The sequence below is a fragment of the Lepidothrix coronata genome, unplaced genomic scaffold (genome assembly GCF_001604755.1).
Source record: "Lepidothrix coronata isolate B3197 unplaced genomic scaffold, Lepidothrix_coronata-1.0 Scaffold72, whole genome shotgun sequence".
NCBI classification, from domain to species: Eukaryota; Metazoa; Chordata; class Aves; order Passeriformes; family Pipridae; genus Lepidothrix; species Lepidothrix coronata.
In genome coordinates, this window is record NW_016690252.1 from 1,044,636 (window position 1) to 1,069,732 (window position 25,097).

The following is a 25,097-nucleotide window of genomic DNA, read 5'->3' on the forward strand; positions in this document are numbered from 1 at the left end:
CAAGCCCTTTGTTGTGCATAAGCAGACTCACTGCCTCCCAGGACCTGCACGTGCCCCCAATTTACAGTGTATGTGACAGAACCATAGTTCCCATCAGGGCAGCTTGCAAGAAGAGAAGGGTATGACAGGTGCCTCTGGTGTAGGTGTCACATTAACACACAGCAACAGTAATTATCACATCAATGAATTAAGCCTGGATGATCCATCTAGTGATCAAAACCTCGCTTCAACCCCAGAACAACTTCTTGCCACGGCAAAGTCCCTTCCCCTTGCCACTCCAATCCCTTTGTGATCAAAAGGGGACTGGCAAAGGCTCACCAGAAATGGTGCTGCCAGTTTTCACATTTTCTTTTTGAATTTAAAGTTGCATAAAGAAATTTATGGGGTATTTTTCAGGCCGAGACGTTGACATTTTGTTTGCCCAGTATGAGTGCCCTCAGTTGCTTTATTGCAAAGATGCAACTGAACAAATCACCAAGAACAGAAGGGGCCAGGGAAACTCTCCGTGAGATGCAGTTGGGTTGTGCTTGATCTTACAGTTGTCACACATCAGTGCTGAAGATGTACTACCAGACGACTGTGGTGCAGCATGAAACCCGTACCTGGAGACACTTAACAAGACACATCTAGGCAGAGAAGGAATGCACCGTGAACCTGGGGTGCACAGCATCACCAAAAGTCCTCACAGCACAGAGCCTTGCTGGAGGGCACTTTGCAGCTGCAGGTACAGAAGCACAGGCTTTGCACTGGTGAAGTGCAAGGGACGTGTTTCCCCAGTCAGCCCCTGACAGCACCTGAGCCCCCACAGCAGGAGGGAGAAAAAGCCAGCAGGTCCTCTGCTCTTCACACGAGTGGCTGGATGGTGAGGGGGTGCTGTGGGCTATGAAGACTTGTTTTCCTGAATCTGTGCACTTGAAGAAATTCACAGCAGAGAGAAAAAAAACATAAAAATCACTTTACTTTTGAGCCATAGACTTTCAAAGGCTGGACCTACATGGTGCATGTTCACCCTGTTGTTACGCCTTTCCTTGCATGTCCACTACTGTCCACTGGCAGGGACAGAACCCTGGATTATGTGGGGGTGCTGATCAAGCCATTCTCAGGGAATAAGGCAGCCTGAAGCATGCATTGGGAAAGCACTGGGGCAGATATTTTGATTCGCATTTGCAAGAGCTTTTGACAGGAGCAAAGAAAGAACATTTTAAGCATTCCTTTCAGCCGGCATGCATCCCAGCCCATGAGACCCCTCCTAGGGCAAGGCACAAGAACAATCTCTTTCAGATCAAGGGCTCCTTTGTCACCCTGCTGCAAGCCATTTGACCTTCAGAGTCAGAAGGAAGCTCATATCACAAGCGGTCTGGTGGGCCCGGATTGGGAGCGAGCCCAGGCACTTGAGAAGGACCACAGCCCCGCTGCCAAGCCCAGCATCTCAGCAGGGAGATAAACAGACCCCGAGCCTGAGCACTCAGCTCTGGAAACACTTGTTTCAGCTCAGCACATTTCCTCCGACAGCCAGATACAGAAGGTCACTCAGGCCAGCTTTTCCATGTACAAGAATATCCTTACCAAGAAAGAATAGACCCAGGCCAAGCTATGCTATGGGTGTCCAGAGAAGGTTTAAGCCTTTGAAACAGAATCTAGCCTTCACCAACAGCATCTTCACATTTCTTGTAAGCACATCAATCCCCCCTGTCCCCCATGCTCTGAGAAGGGAGCCTGCAAACCCTTCATCATTCATTCACAGCTCTCCCTCCAATTGCCCCACCTTGAATATTTGGAGCTCTTTTCATTGCACCTAATTGCAGAAGTATTTATTAAGACCACAGCACTTCTGAATGATACTTGGAGACAGCTGACCCTACAAAGGGCAAGAGCCAGCATGGCTTCTGCCCCAAAATTCATCAAGTACCCTGGTGTGCAGCCTTTTGAGTACTGATTGCTTTTGACAACGAAGCTGCTCCTCACACCAGAAACCTCGACAAAGTACGAGCTGACACAAGTTGCTATTGCTGTGAGATGCAGCCATGTTGCCAGGGACAGCTCTCCCCATAGGCTGCACCTCCTGCTGTGCACTAAGGCAGGACCACAGCACCTCCAAGTCACTGCAGAGTCCATCCAGCATCTGAAATGCTGCGTCTTCTCCCAGCTTTCAGATGCTGGGCCCTAGCAGAGCATCTCGGGCCAGCTGAAACTTTAAATGTGTGCCTCAGATATCAGTATATTTACACATAGGAGTTGCTTGTTGGTGCAGAAACATCAGAACAGGCACCAAGCCCCAAGACAGGGTTGCAGTCAACCAGCTACCCTGATTTCCACACCTCCACCACTGCCTTCTGCCGGGAGGTGGAAAAAAAAATATATGGGCTAACATCAGTGCAGCCAATATTCTCCTTCAAACCTGCTCTGCGATGACTGAAACCATGACAATCACAGCAACAGTTTTTACAGGGTGACAGGAACGAATCTGAACATCAGCCACCAGCCAGAAGGAAGTCACGGCTACATGGGCACTGCAGAAAGCTGATCTTGGATGGCACCCGGGTCAGCGTGAGCAAGGCACACGCTGGCCGGCATGCCAGCTTCTCCAGAAATGGGAAATGTGTGACAGATGCATCGTGTTTATGTAGCGGAACCGCAGCTCCCACAGAGCCCTGTCAGTCTGTTTGCACACAGGCACACTTCAGGTCTGCCCGCGTACCCTTCCCAGCCTACCCAGGCACCGAGGTGCTACAATACACATTTAACTAATTTAATTACCAAAAAAAAAAAAAAAGGAAAAAAATAGAGAGGAAAAATATTAAGGCACACAGCCTGTGATTAAGAATTTCTTTCTCAGCGTGCTGGCAACACGCCTGCAATTACCAAGCCCTTGATTCTCTAAATTCTCCAGAGATCAACAGCACCTGATACCAGCATGTCCTCAGGTCTTTCATAACCCCGAAAGCTGCTCCCCCACCCCGCTCCCTGTTTCAACACTGGTGAGATTTTTCACACCTTGCAGCTCAGAAACACTTAAACCTCGGACAGCCTGATTCCAGCTCGGCAGGTCACACCAGATTCGCTGGAGTAATTGGCAGCACAGGTGGGCTGCAGCTGACACAAGCCAGGGCAAAAGTACTCTCATTAAAAGCAGCAAAGCAAGACCACGCTCAGCGCGATGGAAGGAAAATTACTTTCCACATCGGCTCTGTCGAGCCAGCCACCAGCAGCACTGCAAACGCAAGAGCTAGAACAGCCCTCCCGCTAATAAGATCCTCCAGAAATGCAAAGGATGGCCAAAGTAGCTGCGTGAAGGCAGGGTGGGAGGCTGGGGAGAGCCAGATGGCTTTTCCCAGCCAATAACCCCAGGTGACATAGGGTTAAATCAATGCATGAAGCTATTAAAGGGGGTGGAAGTGTTTTAACATGGTTGAGTGAAATTCCTCACACTTTTAAGTCGACAAGGACCGCATTGGGGCTTAATGGGCTAGCACAACCCATCCCATTACAGGTCGTTAACACGCACAGGAGTCTTGGGAAGAGGGGCAATTAGGGCTCCCCACTAAACTCTGCAAGAGGAACTCCCTCCCTAGCTTTGAATCCCACAGACTGGGAAGAGGGATGCAGGAAGAGGCCATCCCCTCTGCCCCCTGCACTTTCTCCACCTGGAAAGGCACACAGAACAAGCGCTTGCAGCAGGTTGAGTTCTCAGCAGGCTTAAGGAGAAGAAAATTGCACCCCAGAGCAAAGGCAATGCTAAAAGCTCCCAAACAAACTTCCTCTGCTGGAGGACATCACTCTGCCCCACTTTCCTCTCTCCAGACTCAGGAGCCACGGCCCATCACACATCTGGCAGCAGGAACAAGGAGATACCAACAAAGCATCTGTCCTGGAGAAGCAGTGGTCTGTTTGCCTGAAGCAACAATGCACTGCTGGAATTACTTGCACCCTTGATTTCTGCCCTGCGAAGTGTGGTCGTCACAGGTATTTCTAGCCTAGAAATAAAGTTAAGACTCCTCGGGAACTTAAGAATAGGTATATACTAGTTATTTTCCACTGGCAAGAAAACAGTAACTAGAGCTGAGGTTAGAAGGAAAAGCAAAAAAGACTCATTGCATTACTCCTTAAACTACCACGTATGAGAACCTTGCCCTGCTCTCCTTCAGGCATCCCTGAGTAGGACAACCAGAGCTGTCAGTAGAGTGGGGTGGGAGCCCTGTGACTACAGACCTGAAGTTAAAAATAGGAGAGAAGTGGCCCCCGAATGTGGCTGCCAGCTTCTCCCACACAGCCAGCTCTGGGGAGGGTCTGAAATACTGATCTGCTGAATAGACTCTACAAATTCAGAAACAAGAACAATCCAGAACATCAATGCCTTGCTCAACCCGGAGCAGAGAACAAGCTGGGAAAAGTTCTGGGTGGCTGCAAGAAGAGGTGTGGATGGGAGAGAGAGACCACCCCTGAGGGAGAATGCCTGGAGCAGTCCCCAAAAAAGTGGAAAAATCCTACAATGCAGAGTGCAGACAGCTTTGGACAAGATGATTTGGCAAATAAGTATTTTAGTGTAATGGAGCTGATATTTATTTTTTCTTCCCTCCCATAAGAGGGTCCAAAGCTCCCATAGAGAGTATAATAAGGAACAAGTTCCAACAGTCTGCTTTCCTCAAGTACCTCTTCCTTAGGGCATCCCACCCTATCCACGATCTAAACATCCCCATCTCATACAACATGTGCAGCACATCAGGGCTTTGGTCTCTCACAGTTGGTGTTTCCCTTCCTTTCCTGTCTCAAAAGTGGGGTAAGATCATTGTAACAGCATCATTCACCACAGGCAGTAAAGTGATTGTGAACTTGCATCAGTCTAGCCAGGACTCAGCTCCAGCTCTTTCCCTTCTCCTCTGTACTGAAACACCTACCCTACTCACAGCCCTTTCATGGCTGTGCAAAGTAAGTAGTTGCAGAAGTATAACTCCCACCACTCCTCCCGGAGCCCGGGAAAAGCCAATTTTCCAATTCTCTCTCTGGCTGCCTTCACAGTAACTATACTCCAATCCTGACCATCACCTGGCTCAATGACACCAACTGTAACACCTCTCTATCCCTCCAACTGCACCCAGCTCCTCCAGGCTCCCACTTTCTCACATGCCCTTCATTGCAGCCACCTTTCCTCTGGCAAAGGGCTCTGCTCGGATCTCCCTAGCCTCCAGCTGCAAATACTCCCTTCTTTGCATCCCACTCCAAGCCCCTTCCCAGGATCCTCTTTCCCTCAAGAAAAGCACTGCTCACCACCGATGGCAAGGCTCCCCAGCATGCCCATGCTTGGAACAGCCTAATATTTATAGACAAGCCACTTTGTACTTTGCTCTTATCATCCTAGAAGGAGCCCCAGAAACACCTAGAGAACTATCATCCCAGCACCAGGTTTGCTTTGATGCCTTGGAAGTGACTAAGTTGCTGTAAAGCAACTTGCAAGCACCTCTACCCCACATGCACCTGGGCTGGTCTGCACCAAAAGCAGAGAGCTAGGAGCACATCCCAGCAGGGTGCCCAACTCAGAACAATCTGCAATCTGCTGCTTTCTCTCTGCTTCAAAGTGGGAAAGGGCAGAAGTACCTGCAAACACCACAGTAGAAACAAACAAACAAAAATCCAAGCAATTGATTTTCTTGCTGTCCTCTCCTTGCACAGGGACAGATCCAGCTGGAAAAGGACCTCCATGAGATGCCTACTCCATGCCCTATGTCCCAGGAAGCCACCCCAACAGGCAGGGCTGGAATAAGCAGCACTAGGAGACACCCTGCCTTTTCCAAAAATCTAGGAGAGGAGCTGGAGCCCCATGGAGAGAGGAACGCTCAACCAGAGAGAAGCCACACCTTGCAGCAAACTATTTCATGGTGAGCCACTGGCACAGGTTGCCCAGATAAGTTGTGGATGCCCCATCTCTGGCAGTGTCCAAGGCCAGGCTGGATGGGGCTTTGAGAAACATAGTCTAATAGAAAGTGTCCCTGCCCATGGCAGGAAGGTTGAAATTAGATGGTCTTTAAGGTCCCTTCCAACCCAAACCATTCTGTGATTCTGTGCTTTTGCTCTGCAAAGACCAGGGTGAGCCCAGCCTGTAAAGGCTCCAGTGGGTCTCCTACTGCTGTTTTCTGCCAGAGTTGGAGCTTGAAGACAGCACAAGGGCATGGGCTTCTTCCCACCACCCCCACCCAGGAGATGCTACCTGGCCTCATATAATCACAGATGTTCAACAGAGAAGCAAACCACATCAGGGCAATTGAAGGGACCAGAGGCACTGTTCTAACCTGCTTTTGTCCTGCTCACACAGGATGAAGCACTGCTGAATGAGTGCATGGCTGAGTCTACTCACCCTGCTGCCACCACACTGTAGCACTGCCCGAGGAGTACAGGCCCCTTCCCTGCTTGGTCCACCTTGCATTTGTTTTGCATTTAAGGCTCAGGCAGGTCTTATTTGGAAGATGATGAAATGCTCTGAAGCCTTACACGTACATGCCAATTAGATGCTCCAAACCCCATGCTCAGCAGAAGGTCAAGTGTGTGGTGTGCTGTGCTCAGCCACACGCTCTCCACGTCAATCAGGCTCCTCAACAGGATGTCTGAGGAGAACTTGGAACAGCATCCGCCACTTTGCTTTTATGGTTCTCGAGGAACTGCCTTACAATGGGAGGGGGGGCTAGATATAAAAGTTGGGGTTTTTTTGTTTTAAACAGGGGGGCCAGACATATAAGAAGCTCACAACTTCGAGCTGTTTTGATCCAGCCAACCCCCTCTCTGCTGAGTTCTGTCAGGAGACAGGCACAAAGCACCAATTAAAGACGAGTTATGCTTTTTCTGTCAAGCAAAAAAGAAAAAGGAGAGGGGGAGATAAGATGATGGGAAGGGGGAAGAAGAAATCCAGCCCTGGAGTCATTTTGCTTTCCAAACAAGCTGTCAAGGCAGCCTCCTCCCTTCCCATCTCCCACGGAAGAAGAGCAAAGGAGCACCCGCACGCCGGCTGCAGACGCATGGCATCAGTCATCAGACCACACCATCAGTCACTTGGCACATCAGGCCGAGCCATGCCCTCGCTTTCCCTCGGGCATCTGTCAAAGCCTGTGACAGGGAACAAGAGCAGCAGATTCTTAGTGAAGATGGTCTGAGCACAAGCCCCACCAACTCAGATGACAAGAATCCTCACTTATGAGCAATTAGACCGGGAGCAAAACAAAACAAAGGCAGCAAGGACTCAACACACTAGCTCGGTGTGGCCACGACATCAGCTCAATTATTCCATGGTAGAGACATGCACAGCCAGCATAAGCATGCAAACGCTGCCTCTTCTGCCATATAGGTTACCATGTTTGAAGGCTCCCTGCACAGCCAGGAGCTCTTCTGGTTTGCAGCTGAGCTCAGGAGAGAGAGCTGAGGGCTTCCCCTATATATTCCACACCATTGCTTGGTTATAACCAAGGCAACCTGCCATTGCAGCATACTGGCAAGGAACCACAGCATCAGCACGGACACAGCAAGCTCTATATCAATCTGGGCTGGTACTACCAGCTCTGAATCTACCCTCAACACTTGCAAGCCATACCCAGATCTCACCCAGCAAGTACCAGTCCCGCAGCCAGACAGATTAAGAAGAGTACAAAGATAGATCCCTCTGGGCTTTATTATTGCATATGACTGAAGAAAACAAATAGCAAGTGCAACCCCTTCTAGGGTGAAAATGGGCAGGCACGTTAGCACTGCACAGGCATCAACCCCAGCTTTAATATCCTATTTCTTTCCTTAGCAAAGTACCCTTTGCAGAGCCCGTTAGTACTGATTGGGGCATCAGCTTCACTCCCACATCTTCCTTCCTGGGCTTTCTGAAAGCCTCAGCTAATTACAGCAGCAAAGTCAGACGCGGGAGGTAATGCAGCTCTCATTTCTAGAGGGTGGCATTCGTGCTGGGCTGACCACTCCCAAGGAGGGGATACCCTCTGCCACAGCCCAGGGCACAACACATAGCCCCGTCTCCTGGGCAGGATCCACCCCACAATTAGCCCAGAAGAGGAGGGAAGAGCATCTCTATCCCCGTTTAGGTCTGCCTGGGCTAGCGGCACACAATCCCAGCTCGCTAGCAAGATCTCTGCTCATTAGCATGGGGTCACTCAGCTGCAGCAGGGCACAAGCACCACTTGGCTATTGCAACACCACTCACGTCCACTGCTGTGGAAGTGTTGAATTTCTTTTAAAAGGTCTGAAGCTCTTGGTTTGAATTTAAGGGAGGAAAAAAAAAATCTCACAAAGAATAGCAGCATCTCTGTAAACATACCAGAGGAAAAAAGAAAACGAATCCTTTGAGCCTCTTGACCTTGACAATGTCCTTATAATTACAAGACTATTTATTTTCAGTTAAACCCCAACTATTGAACAGACAGTGTCAAGTTGTTTTTTCCTGAGCAGGTGATTATCCTGCTTGACTAATCTAATGAAAATTATCAGGAGGCTACTGACCTCCTGCTACACACACTAAATAATGCACAAAGCTTCAGGATCAGACAGCCAAATCATAACCCTGCCTTATCTTAATCACTTTCTATACAGCTCCAGGCCTGTTCCACTCCTGGTTGGCTGTGTTATTCCAAATGCTATCTCAGTGGAAACTACAGAAAAGCCAGCCCTGAGAACGCACAGCAAAAAGTTACCTCCTTAAGATTTATTTTTGTGGAAGCCAAGAGCTGCAGAGGTAGATATATTTAGTCTTTAAGCTGCTGTCTGGCTCCTGAGCTTATAGCACGAGGCGGTGGTCCCCCAGCACCCAGCTTTGTGAAAAGCAGCGTTTTCCTGCTACTCTGATGAAGGGTACAAGGAAGGCAAGGTCTGAAGAAAAGTGTATACAAAGGGGCTCATTGGTCCAGATACGAAAAGCCACCCTTTCTGCTCCATCCTCTCGAAACCTCATTTCAGCCTCCTCCTACAGACAGGGCTGCCCACATCTTTTGAAGGTGCCGCAGCACAGCCAGTGACATGAGAATTACGGTACAGCAAGAGGACCCAACACTGGGGGTGCTCTGTCCCCAGCTCAGGGCACACTGCAGGGGCCTGTGGACCTGCAGCAATCCTGTCCCACTCCTTGTAGTCCCTTTCTCCTTCAAGAGAGAAAAACAAGCGCAGCAGCTGGAAGAGATAAAAGACTACAGCTATCAATTAAAGAGTCAAGAACTAAACAAGGAGCCACAAAAAAAAAAAATTATCGCACACTTTCCATACAGCCTCAACATTAGCATCACCCACAGCTAGAGGAACAGATTGCACAGGGGTGACTTGAAGCCTAAAATAAATTTCCACTTGGGAATCTACAGAGAACTGTGGAAAAACACTGCTAAAGGACCAACTGATTAATTTTTACACCCCTGCCCCCCACCTTCTCCTCCCCGGTCCCCAACACTACAGAGCAGACACTCTCTCACCCTTCCAGCCTGGCCTCACTGCCTCAGCCTTATGCACCATCATAAGTGGTTCTTCACACCTCCTGGTACAGGAGCTCCTAGTTTACCTCACTGCCACAACCAGGAGCTTCACCTTACGGACTGCTACCAGCCTCAGCAGCCTGCTCCTGCCCTTCAAGCCTCTCCCCATCCCCAAAACACCTGATTTATCCTCCCACCCTTGATGTCATGGGTCTTGAGTCACTTCTCTCCATCTGGGAAGGTGCTAAGCAAGATACAGGTGGACAGGATTCCTCATCTTTTAAATGGCCAATTTCTCCCCTCCTACAACCTTTCAGAAGAAAAGGGGTAAACAGTCTCCTCTAAAGTGAGCAGAAAAAAAGACCAAGGTGAGTTTAGGTGTAACAGAAGAAGGAGCAAGAGGAAGCACAGAAAGACAGGCAGGAAATAGCACAAGATTCAGCTTTGGGAAAATACCAGCTAACACATGCAAGGAAAATGATCCATAGCAGAGATATTCAAAGGGAAGCAGAAATCTGGGAAAAATTAAGGTCCACGGCAGCAATTGTGGAGGGACAGTGACCAGGCAGGCTTTCAAACTGAGAACTGCCAAGGCAGAACCTTTACTTAGGGCACAACTCAAATCTGCAGTCAGGAGGATTTTGTCCTTTTGCTCTGTGGACATGGCTGTGCCCAAGGGTTTCTCCAGAGACATGATCCTGAGCCCCATGGAGCCCAGTCGCATCATCTGGACATGGTATGACTAAAAGGGTTAACTGGACAGGACTCAGCAAAAGGAGAGGTCCTTTGTTTTTCTTTTCAATTTTAAAGATCTGCCTGTTGCTGAGGCATCTGAACTACTTCTGGAAGGAGTTAGAACAATAATGAAATTCCTCCATTTCCTAGTCTGGGTGACAAAAGCAACCTCAGGCTTCTCTGGTCATTGAAGCCAACACTGTAATTGCTTGTGTCACACAGCCTTGCTCCATCCATATGCACTGACTCTGCCCTTAAAAGCCAAGATGCAGGTCAGTTCATGTCTCTGCTGTCTAGTAGCTGCCTGGTGCCTTCCACGGGCATGGCTGGGGTTGAAAGAGGGCCATCAGCTGGGTTAAACTGGGATCACCCCACTGAGTTATGTGGGACTCTCTTGAACTGCCACCCTTGCTGAAAAATGCTGCTCAGGGACAGCTGAGACAGCTCCCAGCAGGGTCTGGTGACTATAAAGTGGGAGGTGAGAGCGTAGTAAAAGCCAGTGAACTACAGCTGCCTCAGGATTGACTTTACCATCATGCCTGGTCAGAGAGGAGGCTTGCACAAGAGGAGGGGATGGATTTAAAACCAAACAGCACAAAGCCCTCAAAAATGCTCCAAGGAATAAAGCTGGAGCTGGCTGCTGGTGCTGGGACCAAGGGATGGCTCTGGCTCCAGCTCCAGCATTTGCAGCCACCCCCAGCTCCCTGTTCCAGAGCAGGGGGAACACCATCCTCTTCTCATGCAGGAAACAGGCACTGAGCCTTCCCTTTCACGCAGTGGCAGAAGGTTGTGACTGCCTGGGAGGGACTGCGACACACCAGAGCTTGCAAATGCATGTTCTGGGGAGGTTTCTCCACTCCCCAAGCTGACTTCCAGCTGGAGACACGTGTCTGTGCTTGTCCCCAAGGCAGACAGCAGCAATAGAGGCATCCTCTGGTGCCAGTCCCCGCCAGCAGAGCATGGCAAAGCATTAGAGTGACAGCCTCCAGGGACGCAGGAGCAATTTACTCACCACACACGGACAAGTGCTCCCCTTCCTAGCTGAAATCCATCGGGTGAGACACTGATTAGTGTCACTCATCCTGGCTGTCTCAAGGCAGACACCCAGCCTGCTGGGACTCTGCTGAGAGCCCACTAGCTCATTGCACACACGCTTGCCTCTAAGGCCTAGGTCAGATGCAGGCTTAAAGAGGAGGAAAGGATTGCATGCAAGTCCCTACCATTACCCTCTCCATCCCAGCAACTCTTTTCCAGAGCAAGACCTGGCTCTGTCTTCTAGTTTTAAACACCCACCACTAGCCCATTCCAGAATGGCCTGATCAACGGGGGAAAGGAAAGCTAAAATCTGTTTCTCTTCATGCATCTACCAGCAGAGCTGTTGTTCCAGCTCCCACATGTCACTGCCAGTGACAGTGGAGGCAGGATGAACTCAGCTGGACTCCTCCAAGGCAGGAATGGAGCAGGATGACCTGTTGCTAGGCCAGCACTTAAGAGAAAAGCATCTTCAGCTTGACAGCTCAGCAAATTTGATCTGAAACTGGCAAGAGAGAAAACACTGTAAAGCCTTTAAATGTCATCTCGGGGGCTTGACTGCCAGAAGCACTACAGACAGACAGACAGATAAGCACAGTGCTGCACAGAGAGGTGGATGCCCTACTTTGGTCTACTCAGTATTTACTAATGTCTCCCACAGTGGCATGAGCTGTTAGCAACTCAAGAAATCTGGTTTTCTGCCACCAACTCTGCTCTGGGACCTCAAGGAAATCCCAAAGCCACTCCAAGTTCAGTTTCCTCTCTTTGCGGGCAATGATGCTTCCCTGTAACCCCAGGAGGTGGCAAGGTTAAAGGCTAGCCCTGGTAATGCACTATAGCAAGCATCCTTGGGGAACCCTCCAAGCCTAAATGCAGATGGTGCAGTAAGTCAAACCCTTAATTTGGGTCGAGACCTAAAGAAAGGCCAGAACAATTCCTTGTTGTAAGAGGCAAAGTCAAAATCATCAACACATGTCCTCTGCCATTGGTTCTTCTGACCTGGGCAAGTCACATCATCTCCTTCCTTCCTCTACCAGCACTGGGGAGACAGTGAGTCCATCAGTGCACAGCTGGCTCTCCCCTGTGCATAAGGCAGCCCTGCTTGGAAAAAAAACCCCAGCATTGCTGGCCTGACTGCAGGTGAAGATGTACCAAAACTAGGAAGCACAAATACTGCATGCCCCTGAAGTCAAGGACCCACAATGGCTGTTGGGGAACTTAACTCTTTATCCTCGCTTGGCAGGATGAACAAGCCAGTGGCTGATCCAGAGCAAGGAGGGCTGGGGGACAGCAAGTGTGTCTATCCAGGAAAAAGCACTGCACACAGTGGGGGTACAGAGAATTGATGATTGCCCTTCCAGTCCTCATCCCATCTAAGCAAGCCCCAAGAACACGGTATGTCTCAGCATTGCTGTGAGAGGACAACACTCACAAAACAGGAGCCCAGCAAGCAGGGTGTACCAATGGGAAATGGTTAATAGTAGCTGGCTGGACTTCTGGAGAATGAATACCTTCAATGGGAGTCCCCAGGTGCATGCTTGGGATATCCTGCAACACTTAGGTTTCGCAGAGCTAAAACTGCACCTTCTCCTGGCAAAACAACTCCAACTGCAGCCAAAAAGGAGGACCCTCCAAAACATTCTGGCACTTGGGACATGACAGGCATGCCCCATCAAGAGGGCAAGGAGTTTCTGCCAGGTGACATAGCACATCTGTGGCATGGCCAAAGATATTGTCCTGCCAAAATGCTCCCTCCTGCACAGATTTCAGCATTAGCTGGTGCTCTGTGCCCTGCCATAGCACTCACTTTCATGCACGAAATAAAAACTAGACTTGCCAACATACCAATGGGCCTGTCAAACTAATCATGTTAGGAGGACTGGAAACACACCAGCAGCAAGAGCCAGCCCCTGCTCCAGAGCCCTTGTAGAAATCATGCATCCAGGAGACGGAAAAGCCTCTGTCATTCCCGGAACCAGGTCAATAAAAGCACAGACAACTCCATCCAGAGGGAGAGTTTTTTTATGAATCACAAGAAAGAGCAGCTTCAGCTCCCCCAGCTGAAAATAGGTGGGCAGGCACAAAGAGCCAGCACGGAAACGTGTCTGTGCAACACGTGTGGGCAATCGGCCGCCCTGCACATGGCCAGGATATGGGACAAGAGGAAACCACTCTGAACTGAGCTGGGAAAAACAGCATCGGCGGCTCAGAGTGACTTTTCCCACCCCCACCAGCCGGGTTCCCAAATCCAACAGCCTCCCACCCATATGGGTGTCTGGCATGCCAGGGAGAGACAAGAGGCTAGACAAGGATTTCATAGCTGAGAGGTCCCAGACAGCATTAAATGGCCTCAGATTCAGGGAGCGAGAATAACCCACCTTTTAGGGAGCATAAATATCCAAAATACACTTCATCCAGGTGCCTCAAGAACAAAGCAGTCCCCTCCCCAAACCCACAGTTATCTGTGGGTGCACTTTACTGTAATGCTGCTATTTCTGGAGCTCTTCATTAAGTGAGAAGCCCAGAGGACTGGACAGAGCTTTTTTTTTTATCGAATTTCAGAGCAGCAGCAGCCTTTTGTTCTCTATCCTTCTTTTTAACATATTTATTTTTCAAGACCTTAGTCCAGTTTCACAGGGGAGGGTAAATCACACACTGGTTAAAGTCTGGCACAGGCTGCCTGCCCTTCGCATCTGAGAACCACCTCTAACTACAGGAGAGGATGTGTCCTCATTATCACCAGCATTTTTTAGGCCCTAGACAAAAGGGCCATGGTGCAGAGTGTGCCTATGGTACAAGCAGGTATAAATTTGTTTTATTATACAGGTTGCTTTATTAATTTCACCACCAAATCTCATGCCTGGCCCTGGAGTACCCAACCCAGCCTGCTTCTCCAAGCAGGAGGGCAGCAGCCGATCTGTCCTTCTGTACTGATTAGTTTGTAAAGCTCTAGCAAAGGGAGTTCCCCATTCATCACCTATAACATGGCACCGTAAAATGCAGTGTGCCCCCCTGCAGCACTGGGACACCATGGCATTAGCATGGAGTAGGGATAGCTGTATGAGTCAGCCCTGCATGGCAGAGTCCTGCAAGTTACTTTCATATGTATTCCAGATTCTGGAAAAGCCACGAGAGACCACGAGAATCAGGAAAATACCAGGCTGCAATTTCGTGAACAAAATCAATTCACTAGTTTAACACCTACATAATTAAAAGCAGGCTCATCCCTGGGTAGCTGTTAGCATGGGGATGTGCCTGGTTGTGTGTTTGCTTTTAGAAGCAGGTGATACTACCTACAAAAGCACAGGGTCACCAGCCCCTCCGCAGAGGCAGGCTGCCCACAGTACAGAGGAAACACACAGGGAACATCCTTGCCCTGAGGATCTCCTTTTCTTCCCATTGAAACGGGAGTAACAGTAGCTCCTTTCTGCCATGGAGGTCTGAGCCACCCACTGCTTCTCTCTCCTGGCAATTCAGCAGGCTCTGACAGCAATGGGGACCTCAATCCTAACAGAGGAGAGAACGCTTTTGCTCACTGATGCTGGGAATGACAACAGGCCCTGCTCTTCACACTCATCCACCAGCCAACTCCCTGGCTCTACCTGGCTCCCACTGGCTCTTAGCACCACTGGTGGGAATGGGCAATTCATACTGTCCTCTCCTCACAGGGCAGACTGAACCAACTCAGTAAATACCAATGGTGTTGATGGATAAAGAACAGGGAGCGAGAGCAGTCCCAGAGGAAGAAACCCCCAGCCCCTCCTCTCACAGGGGCACCAACCACCCACCACCCAGGTTTGGTCCAGTGGAGGTAGGTCCAGGCTGCAAGCTGCTTCCAGCATCAGGACAAAGCTTTCCCAGCAGGCTTTCTCTCACCAAGGATTTCTTGTATCACTTCCCGCACCAGTTCCCCCCCTCACAGGGTGTGTTGCATAGTATTTAAATACAACCAGGTCTGGGCAAGCCAGATTTCAGTTGATCCCATGTCCCCTCTGTCAGGCAATGCTAAGAAAGGGGTCACGATTCCTCCACCAGCTGTTGGTACCCTGTCACTTATTGCAAACCCTTACGATCTTCCTCCTCCAGCCTCCCCCAGGCAGGGAGCAGCAGAAAGTGATTCCCCCGGAGAAAAGAGAGAGATTTCCCACATAATGGGCACCGGTATTAATTCTTCCAACTGCTGCAGCTTTTCTTTCACTCTGTGATTTTATGAGCATCACTCGACGTTGGCAGCAGCCCCGGAGGGCATCACAAGTCACCTGAAAGGAAAACAGCTTCTTCCAGCACCGTCAGAGCTGCCTCTGAGACAGAGGGCGGCAGCTCCGGCCATGCGTGGCCACACTGACCAGACAGCTCACAGCCACCATGCCGGATCAGCAGTGCCTCAAGAGGGCTTCGATGACATCTTTAGGGTGTCACGGCTAATTAGAGCCCTGACTATACCCTCTAATTAGGTAACACTTTCAGACAAATCACCCTGTCCTCTTCAAACCATGTCACGCCTTCAGAAACGATCCCTAATTGACTTAAAAGTAAACTCGGCACTTCTTCCCGGACCTCCTTCCACTTCACAAGGCATTTCAAAATAAATAAACCCCTGCTCCTCAGTCCTGTCTCAGAAACCAGCTGGGGAAGTGCCCTCACATCCGCACAGGCACGCACCTGCACAGCCTGACAGAAAACCTCCATCAGAGGCATAAAGCAAACGCACTGACGCAGCAGCAGCATCGTCCTCCTCTGATCTCTCGTTTCTAGCCATCCTAGTGCTACTTTCAACAACAGTCAGCAAAGCCTTTTCTCAGAGAACAGGAGTGTTTGCGATGCGTCAGTGTCCTACTAAAAATATTGCCCGGGGGCTTGTGAGAGCAGCAGTGCTCCAGCAAAGAAACCTGGTATGTGGCAACAGAAGGCATTAAAAAAAAAACCCTAACCATTTAGAAATTAATACGCCAGAATGTTATCAAGCATCAACATTTGAATCCAGAAGGTCGAGTTCTGTTTTCATTAGGTAATGAATAAACTGAAACGATCCAAATGTTTTCAGTTTCCCACTAGCACAAAATTTTAAGAAGACAGCCAAAAAAAAAAAAAAACAAACCAAAACAAGCAACAACAACTCACCATCATAACTGCAAACATGATGAACAAAAACTATCAAAATTCGTAGAACATATATATTGAGCCTTTGCAAGCCTGCTATGAGAACAATGTCTCTTTATTTGCTTTCCATGAGGTTTGTTATAACAAGAGAGAAAGACTCCAGTATACAGTGTTTTAATATACATACACGCATTCACAGCTGGAATAATAGATCTTACGGACAGCGGACAATATTACAGCTGAACATATGCAGAAATGCATAAACATATCTTCAAAAACATGTTCTTTGCACCCTACCCAGATATATCATGGACACACGTATAATACACACACACACACACACACACACACACACAATGTTTCAGAACGATGAGAACCATTCATTATATCAGACTCTCTAAAGTTTCTGCTGCTTTGGGAAAACATGACCCTGAGGAGACATCACACATGAACTTAACAACCAGCAGAAAATGAAACTGTAACACGCTGCATCTTGAAAGCCAGCCCTGAACCTAACCCCTGCTCTGGACAATGCCTCTGGAGAGACATTAAAACCATGCTAGGTGTTTTCCTGGATTTCCCAGATTCCCCAGAGATTCCTTGGCACTCTGGCTGCAACCATCTCCTCGCTTTGGAAATGTTTCCGGCTGAGTGCTCCCATCCTTACTTCTGCTGCTCCCACGGCCAGTAATAGACAGATCCAGTGGAGCACCATCCGGAGACCTGTCTCCTGCCCTGGCAGCAGGACTAGTTACCTGGGGCAGCTCTTGCTGTTTAACACTCGGACTCCTACAAAACGTGCAGGGGAATGATGTACGGGGCTTTAAGGGTCAAGAGCAGCTTTGCATCCTCCTTTCCCATCCCCAACAAAGGAATTCCAGCAGATCTCGTGCCCCCTAGTGTCATCCCGGCGAACGGACCGACACTGGGCACCACCAAGCACCGGCTACCACCTGGCCCAGGCACTGCCCTCGCCTATCCCACAGTGAAGCTGGCACCGTGTCCTACTGGTACCCAGACCATAGTTAAATTCCCTTCCCAACAGTTCACGGGAAGGGCAGCGTGAGTTTGCTGCGCCCTCCCCAGCACTCCTGGGCAGCAATAGCCCCCTGAGTGTCCCCATGCCCAGCACAGTGCCACCTCTGTTCTGCTCTGGAGGAGCCTTGTCGAGGTCTGCCCCACCAGCAGATAGCCCAAACGGTGTCCCTGGCGAGGGGCCAAGAGGAGGAGGCAAAGAGCATCTGCAGTGGACACTGTCCAGAATACAACTCCTCCTAAAAATAGATGGACCTTGGAAGGACACGGCCCTTCCAGGGAATGGAAATGCTCCCATGGTTGGAGGTCAGGCTTTGGGATGATAAAACTTCAAAGCACATGAATACAAGACACCACTGCCTTTGTTTCCCTGTTTTCTCCCTCTGAGAGCACCTGTGGCATCCAAGCTCTGGTCATGAGCATGAAAAGCAATGCACAAAACCAGCCTAGAACTCAGCCAGTCTGCTCTGACCAAATGACAAGATCCGGTATCTCCCAGGGAAATGCCCATGCTGACTGCAACACTAATGAGTGCAACAGGGACCAGACCCTGCATACCAAGCACCTAAACATGAGGTATGTGCTGAAAAGAAGCACAGAAAACACGTGTGCCTCAGTTTCCCCATCCATCCAGCAGCCCTGACGCAGCTTGCCCTCTCTTATTTTGTTCATCCCGCCTGTTCAACTATTAGTTCTTGTAGGAAGAGGCACCCCAGGGACAGCGCCTAGACCACCAGCCCCTTTCAGAATCTGCTCGCAGCACTCAAGCAAACCTCAGCAACCCATCACCAAAATTTGGAGGAATTCTCCCCAGGGCACTGACCTGGGTATGCTGCTTTCTTCTGCAACACCGAGCAGGGACTATAGGTTAGAATAATGGGGAAGTAACTCAGTTCAGTGCTGACAAAGCATCACAAGCCCCAGCGGGGTGGGAGGGGAGGAGGTGTCCTTCCCTCACGCTGCCATGCCTGGTATACATCATGTTTAGGGCCAGGAATACGTCACTGACACAAAATGGACAAATTGGAGGGATTTCAGAAAAACGAGTGACAAAAATGATCAGGAGGCAGAGGGAATTGATTTACAAGGGGAGATTGAAAGAGCTGCGATCAGTCTTGCTGGGCTGAGCAAGTACTGACTGCAAGAAGCAGTTGGATGCTAATCTGCAAATGGGATGAAAACAATATGGGAAAGAATAATTTAGTATCTTCATCAGTATTGGGATGAAATGAGGGGGAACTCAGGGCTGAGCAGGCAGGCAAAAAAACACAAAAATCCCAAACCAATGCAAAAACTCCTTTCCTAGTTATGCACGACTGTCTCCACCAAAACACACAAAGTCCCCAAAACTCTTTCTGCTCAGGACAAGGACCCTTGGGATTAACCAAGCCTAAGAAAGTGTGTGCACGTACACACACACACACGCACGCACACATACACACACAGCCCTTTCCCACCCCTGACTCACACTCAGGAAAGCAGCAGGGCCGCCACGATAACCGGAGAGGATGGAGGCTTCACGCTTGCTGGAAAGCAGTGGAGAGCGAAGGCTAAAGCTGCCGGGAGCGGTGGGAAGGTCCCCGCAGAAGGATGCTTTTGCACTCCCTGGTCTTCACAGGGGGAAAGGTGCTGAGATGGCTTCCTGCAAAGTGGCAGGAGTGAGCTCAGCTGCGAGCACTCAGATATTTACACACAAACAGCACATTACTCAGCAACTCCCATTTGTCAGGCGTAATGGCAGCGGCAGCAATAATAAATGACAGAGCTGAGAGACAGGCTCCCCAGGCACACACCCAGCCCCAGCCTGAGCTGGAGCAGGATGCATTCCTCCAGCCTGCAGGGAATTAACTGAAAGTGGCTAGGAGCTGGGGCTTGCACCCACAAAACTCTTGCTGCTGGCTTCAGAGAGTCAGCCACATCTCCGAAAGCTAAGCCTTGGCTGCACCGTTATTTGTATGTGTATGTGCATCAGAAGCTTTGTGGCTCTGAGGTACCAGGGCTTCTTCTTTCCAAGTCCAGGAAGTGCTGAGCACCTTCCATGGAGATGGGGAGGGGGATGCAGTGTCCTGGCAGGATTGGGTCCTCTCAGGGTAAATCAAACAAAAGATAATGCACGATCATTAGATCATGGCTTGGCCTGCTCTGAAAACAAGCTCTGATAAACTTATCCTAAAGGGCTGTTGCAAAAAAGTCTGCCAGGCATGAGGCTTTCATTTCCAAAGCCTGACTTGGGAAAGTATACCCTCTACAGTGAGCCCCAGAGAGCTCTGGTCCCAGGACCTTGTCCCAGTGAGGTGCTTGGTCAGACACAAGCATCACTTGCACATCTCCAGATCTCACGGCAAAGCTCTAACTCCTCATGGAGGAGCAGAACATGGAGCTAGGAGCAAGAAAGGCTGCTCCCATATATTTGCACATTTTGCAGGAAGTAGCCAGAGTCCGTGCCTCGCTGCCTGCACACACAGCCAGTGGGACCAGCAGCAACACATGTGGATCCTGTCCCTCACAGAAGTACACAACATGGTGCACGGAGAGCAGGCACAATCAGAGTTAAATTAGCTAAATCTGAGCAGAAGTCAGCAAGTTCCTGAGCAAAAAGCCATCTGAGGAAAGGACCTCCGTGACTATCCCACAAATTAAAACACAAAGAGATGAGAAAAAGAAATCAAGTAGTTTTGCAGGCAATCACCTTTCTGCAACCTGCACTCTGTACAGACCCTACACATATGTCCATAAGCATGGGGTGGGGAAGGATAAGAAAGTGAAGAAGTGCTGATCATTATACCAAAAAAGTTTAGCAGTTAAAGAAACAATTGCCAGAGGAGCCAGGGAAGCTAGAACATGCAGACCTGGTTCCGTCCCCTGCGAAGGCAGCACAAATTGGCTCACGAGCTGATTGGAGTCACAACTCGTTTTTAAGATTGCAGTGGGGGAAGTCACCAAAATGTGGAAATGTCAGGGAGTTTTGTGCAGCAAAGGGATCGGTGTGTATTATGCAATTCTGGAAAGCAGCCCTCGCACTCATGCTCGGGATGAATTGCATGCCTAGCCCGGGGAGAGCAGTTCCCCAGAAGAGCCATGCAGACGCTTTTTGTATAAAATCACACCACCCCTTCAGGAAAAAAAAAAAAAAAATTAAAAAATCAGCACGGCCACAGCAGAGAAAAAGGCAGGTTGCGCCTTTGGAGAGACGGAGAAGAAGCCTGCTCTCCCGCCCAGGAAATCCACGGGCTCCGGTTTACAAAGAGCCGCCCCGCAGTCCCGGCTCCAGCCCCGTGCGCTGCCGCAGGGAGGGCTCATCCCTCTCAAACCTCAACCTGGTGCCGGCCGCGATGCCGACCCCGCCGGGCAGGGGACGGGGGGTCCCGCCGCGCCGCCCCACCGCGGACCCGCTGCCCCGGAGGGTGCGAGGACGCGCCGGTCCCCTGCCCCCCATCCCTCCCCGCCGGGAACACACGCACGTCGGAGCAGGAAAGTAAGTTGCCTAAATTGTTTCCTCGCGGGGGGTGGACGCGCGGCCCACGGCGGGGCGCGGAGACGCGCGGGCGCGCTGGGGAAAGGTGCGCGGCTGCAGGGCGGGAGCGAACACCAGACCGGGGCGAATGCGGGGGAAGAAAGCGTTCCCCTCCGCCCTTCTTTCCGCCTGCCTCGGCGGCGGGCACCGGGGCTCGCCTCCGCTGACCCCCGCGCCCGCCCGCCGCCTCCCCCGTCCCGTGGGTGGGGGTTCACCCCGTGCCGCCCACCGGCCCCTGCCGCCCGGTACTCACGGCGCCCTCCTTGCCGCCGCTCTCGGCACTACCCCATGCAACCACCGGCTGCTTCTGCACCGGCTCGGGGGGTATAAGCTCTTTTAAACTCCAGCACATAACCCATGTGACCGCAGAAGCCACTGGTAAGGAGCGCCGGGGAGCCAGCGATGAGCTCAGCCCGCACCCCCCGGCACAGCGCCGGGGACGCGCTCTCGGCCCCGCCGCGCCGCGCGCGCCCGCACACACACACACACACACACACACACACACACACACACAGACCCCATGCTCACAAATACACACACACATCCGCACACATCCACCAGCACGCACACTTCCCCACCACCACCACACACCGGCTCACGCCCCGGCGGACACACCGCCTTTTCTTACCCACGGATGCTGAGCCGGAGGGAGGCACGGCACACACGCGCACCCCACCAGCACCCGTGCAAACGCACACTCGTGAAAGCACTGTGGGGATGGAGCCCCCACGCACACACAGCAATCCCCACAAGTCTCCCCACCTCCTCGGAGATGCTGCCCCGAATGGAGGGAGCAGCCTTGCAGTCCCCCCAGGTGCACACGCACGCTCACGTGTGCCCCATGCACACACGCGGTCTTGCATGATGCACCCTCCACATACACACCCCCTTCATCATGATATGCAGACCCAAGAGAAAGCTAGATCTCTGTGCACACCTCCATGCGCATCCTTGCACGCACCCCACTCATGAGTGCCACGCTCTCTCGCGCAAGCACCCTCTTGGAGTGCACAGTGGAAGCGCCACAGGCAGATGCAGACTGACATCACTCACCCCTCTCACAAACACTGCACAACCAAGCACACAACACACACATGGGCTATGCTTTTGCACCCCTCTCACACAACTGATGCACAAGCAAGGCAGCTCACCCACACCTGCACCCACCTTTCCCACTTCAACACAACCTGCTGGTGTGTGCTTAACAAGCCCACCCTGCCCACCTATCATACCCTCACTGCTGTGGGGTCCCCTGTAGCATGTAGGAGCATCCTACATCATAGGAAAAGTCGGAGAGCTGTCACATGTGTCCCCTTGTGCTGCGCTCAGTTACTCCTGACAAGGGAGAAGCCCCAGGGATGGCCATGAAACTGGGCCAGGTTGCCCGCTCCAGCCACAGCACAACAGAATTGGGAATGCCAGGCTGTAATGTGCCGAGGGGGTACAGGAGCCGAGTGTGAGGCTTTGGTGTGCAAAAGGCTGGGACAGGCGGGCCTGGCTGGGCAGGTGCAGGCGTGTGCTCCTGGGGCACGCCAGCAACACGTGTGAGAAGGCAGAGCTGGCAGGCAGAGGGCTTCGCTGAGAGCTGAGTTATGGAAAATGACTCTTTCCAAGGAATTGCTAAAATTAAAGCGGCAGTGAGGCCAAGCAAGCAGGAGCCAAAGGGGAGGGTGAGCAAGGGCAGCCAAGCACCCTCAGGGCAAGGAAGGGCAGGGTGGGCAGGAGGCCGCGCGGAGAAGGCACCCTTGCAGGGCATCCACCCCCCTCCCACTCCTGCCAACTGCCCAGGCAATTGCAAATACTTTGAGGGTGAGATTTGGGTAAAGGTTGATTGGCACCTTGGTGGCACTGATTGGGGGATGCCATGGAGCAGGGGACTGGGGGGAATAGGCTTTCCCAGCCACATCCCCTGCTTGACTGCTAGCGTGCAGATAAATACCTCTGTTTTCTCATCCTGGAAGAGACAAATACCCATGGAGAAGCAGCCTGCTCACTGCCAGGGGCTAGATGCCAGAAAGGGGCAGGGACTGGTGCCCACAGGGGATTTTTGGGAGCCCTTCAGAGCCCTGTAACTCATGGGAGTCCTCTGCTCTTATGCCCACCCTGGTGACTGCGGCAGGGCTGGGGTGCCGCTCCCTGTACATCAGCATTCACCTCGGCAGTAAGGGCTGTTCCAGCTCCCAGATATCTGAGTGTTCCCAGCACAAATCCCCGTGACTCAGGAAACAACACATGCGAGAAAACTCTGCAGAGAGGACTTGGTAGAAATACTCCCATTGGCAGGTTCCCATTTTCCCTGGCATCCCAGGACTTCTGGTCTGAAGAAAACAACAGTAGTAACAAAACAACAGAACTTTCTTCCTGATCTTCCTGTTAAAGAAAAAAACAGAAAGATAGTGTTTTGGGCAAGCCTACAAAAGTCAATCTGTTTTGTTCCAACTAGATATATCTTGATCAAATCAAAGCTACCACCTTTCCCTGCAGTCCTGGCCTTACACAGGCAATGTCACACAGGCAGAGGAAGGGGGCTGGGTGGGAGACAGGTTTTATCTAGTTTTTCATTGATGCTGCTAAAAGCCATTATTAATTGGATGGAAATAATGATGTTTTGTCTCAGATGAAAGTCCACAATAAATTATATGTTTATTGTTACTGGTTTTATCTATGAAGAAAAACCAGCATGTTGGGGCTCTGGGGGAATTTGAGATAGATAATAGCAGGTTCTGAAAAAAAAAAAGAGGGAAGGAGGGAAAACTAAAAGCCAAAAGAAGATGTCTCCAAGGCTGTTCAGCAGGTTGCAGCAGAGCTGGTGAATGACCCTGCTCCCTGGAAAGTCAGGACTAGATTGAAGTAGTCATGAAATGGAAGAGGGAAAAAAACCCAACCCCTTATTCTCCCTCTTCATCCCTCTGGCCCTGCTGTCAGCCAGGATCAGTGCTGAAAAAAAAAGAAATAAAAGCTGTGCAAGAAGCAGCAGCTCTCAGATGCCATTGGGAAATATGTCAGGAGAGCAGATGGTTTTGTGGGGACAGGAATGGAAAGATACAGAAGCATTAATAGGTCCAGGAAGAGAGCTGGACCCAGGGAAATGATTCTCCACTAGCTTATGAGCCAGTGTCAGTCCATCATGCTGGGCTGCTTTCTCCGTCCACTGTACCCACTGGGAGCCACTCGGAGAAAGCAAGGGGCTCATCACAAGCCTGTACACTGATGCGCAACCAGGGCACTTATCACCAAAAATGTCACTCTACCCCATCATGTGCTGCCCACCTGCCTCCAGCAGCGTTGGTACCCCAAGCTAGAGAGCAGATGCTTCACAGCTGCATGGCAAAAATACGATACAGCTGAGCCATGGTCAGATCCTGAACTTTTGAGGCCAATCCTGGCCAGTAGTAAAGCAATACAGATCTCTTGGACACCAGAGGCCAAACCTCAGGGGACAGCACTGGCCTGGTTTGCCCCAGAGCTGCACATATATGAGGTGAGAGTCTGAGCCAATGCCTTTCCAAAGCATTTATTTGATACTTTGTGGCAAACATCTGACTAAATTACTCACAGATTATTCAAACATCGGGAGAGCTGATTAAATGATTACTGGTGAATCATTTGTTCAAAGCAAAATGCCCAAATTCCTACACTGAGCTACTGGCAGGCAACAGGCAGATGAGTTTCAGTCCTCAAAATCCCTGAGCTCACATCAGCCCCTAAGTCTGCACTCCTCGCTCACGGCTTCCCCAAAATATCCGCCCCCTGCCCGACCCCTTGCCACTGGCAGGAGCAAGGTGAATAGGAGACGTGGGGAACCATTCCTTGAATTCCTGCTGGACTTCAGGAGAACAACAACACAGCAGGCTGAGCTAGAAGCCTTGTCTCTCGCCTTTACACAAAAGAGATTCTCCGGAGGGGGAAAAACCCCACAACAATGGTGAGGAAACGTACAAGAAAACTGCAAAGAAAGCAGCTGACCTTGCATGCCGCAGGCCAGAAAAAAGTACAAATGTTCTTGCAAAGAAGCAGGAAAAGATGGAAGCTATGGAGCCGACGAGCTTTTTACCAGCCCAATTTAATCATCTTCTCAGCAAATGCTCCCCACGAGGAACAAGAGGGGAAAGCAAGATCATGAAAAGATTGCAGGCAAAGGAATTCTGCTGGTACTCCTGGACTGATTAAAATTCCTCAGGACTCATGGCAGGAGAGAATATTTTATGTAAAACTTCACCTTGTCTTTATTAGATTTGCCAAAC

The 25,097-nt window shown here is 50.7% G+C and overlaps 1 protein-coding gene across 3 annotated transcripts in view; it reads right to left on the minus strand.

Annotated features, from left to right (window-relative positions):
- Window positions 1-21,275, minus strand: part of CNTFR (ciliary neurotrophic factor receptor) — a 202,884-nt gene extending 181,609 nt beyond the window's left edge. Inside the window, exons 1-2 of one of the 3 annotated variants that reach the window (XM_017819120.1) lie at window positions 21,107-21,216; window positions 18,808-18,981 (exon numbers count right to left, since the gene is read on the minus strand). Coding sequence is in view for 1 of the 3 variants with exons in the window: in XM_017819118.1 (XP_017674607.1) it covers window positions 21,107-21,205 (99 nt within the window). In the remaining 2 variants the exon portion in view is untranslated. Of the gene's footprint in view, window positions 1-18,807; window positions 18,982-21,106 lie in introns of all 3 variants that reach the window. The other 2 variants (XM_017819118.1, XM_017819119.1) reach the window with 2 other exon arrangements.
- Window positions 21,276-25,097: the final 3,822 nt, after the last annotated feature.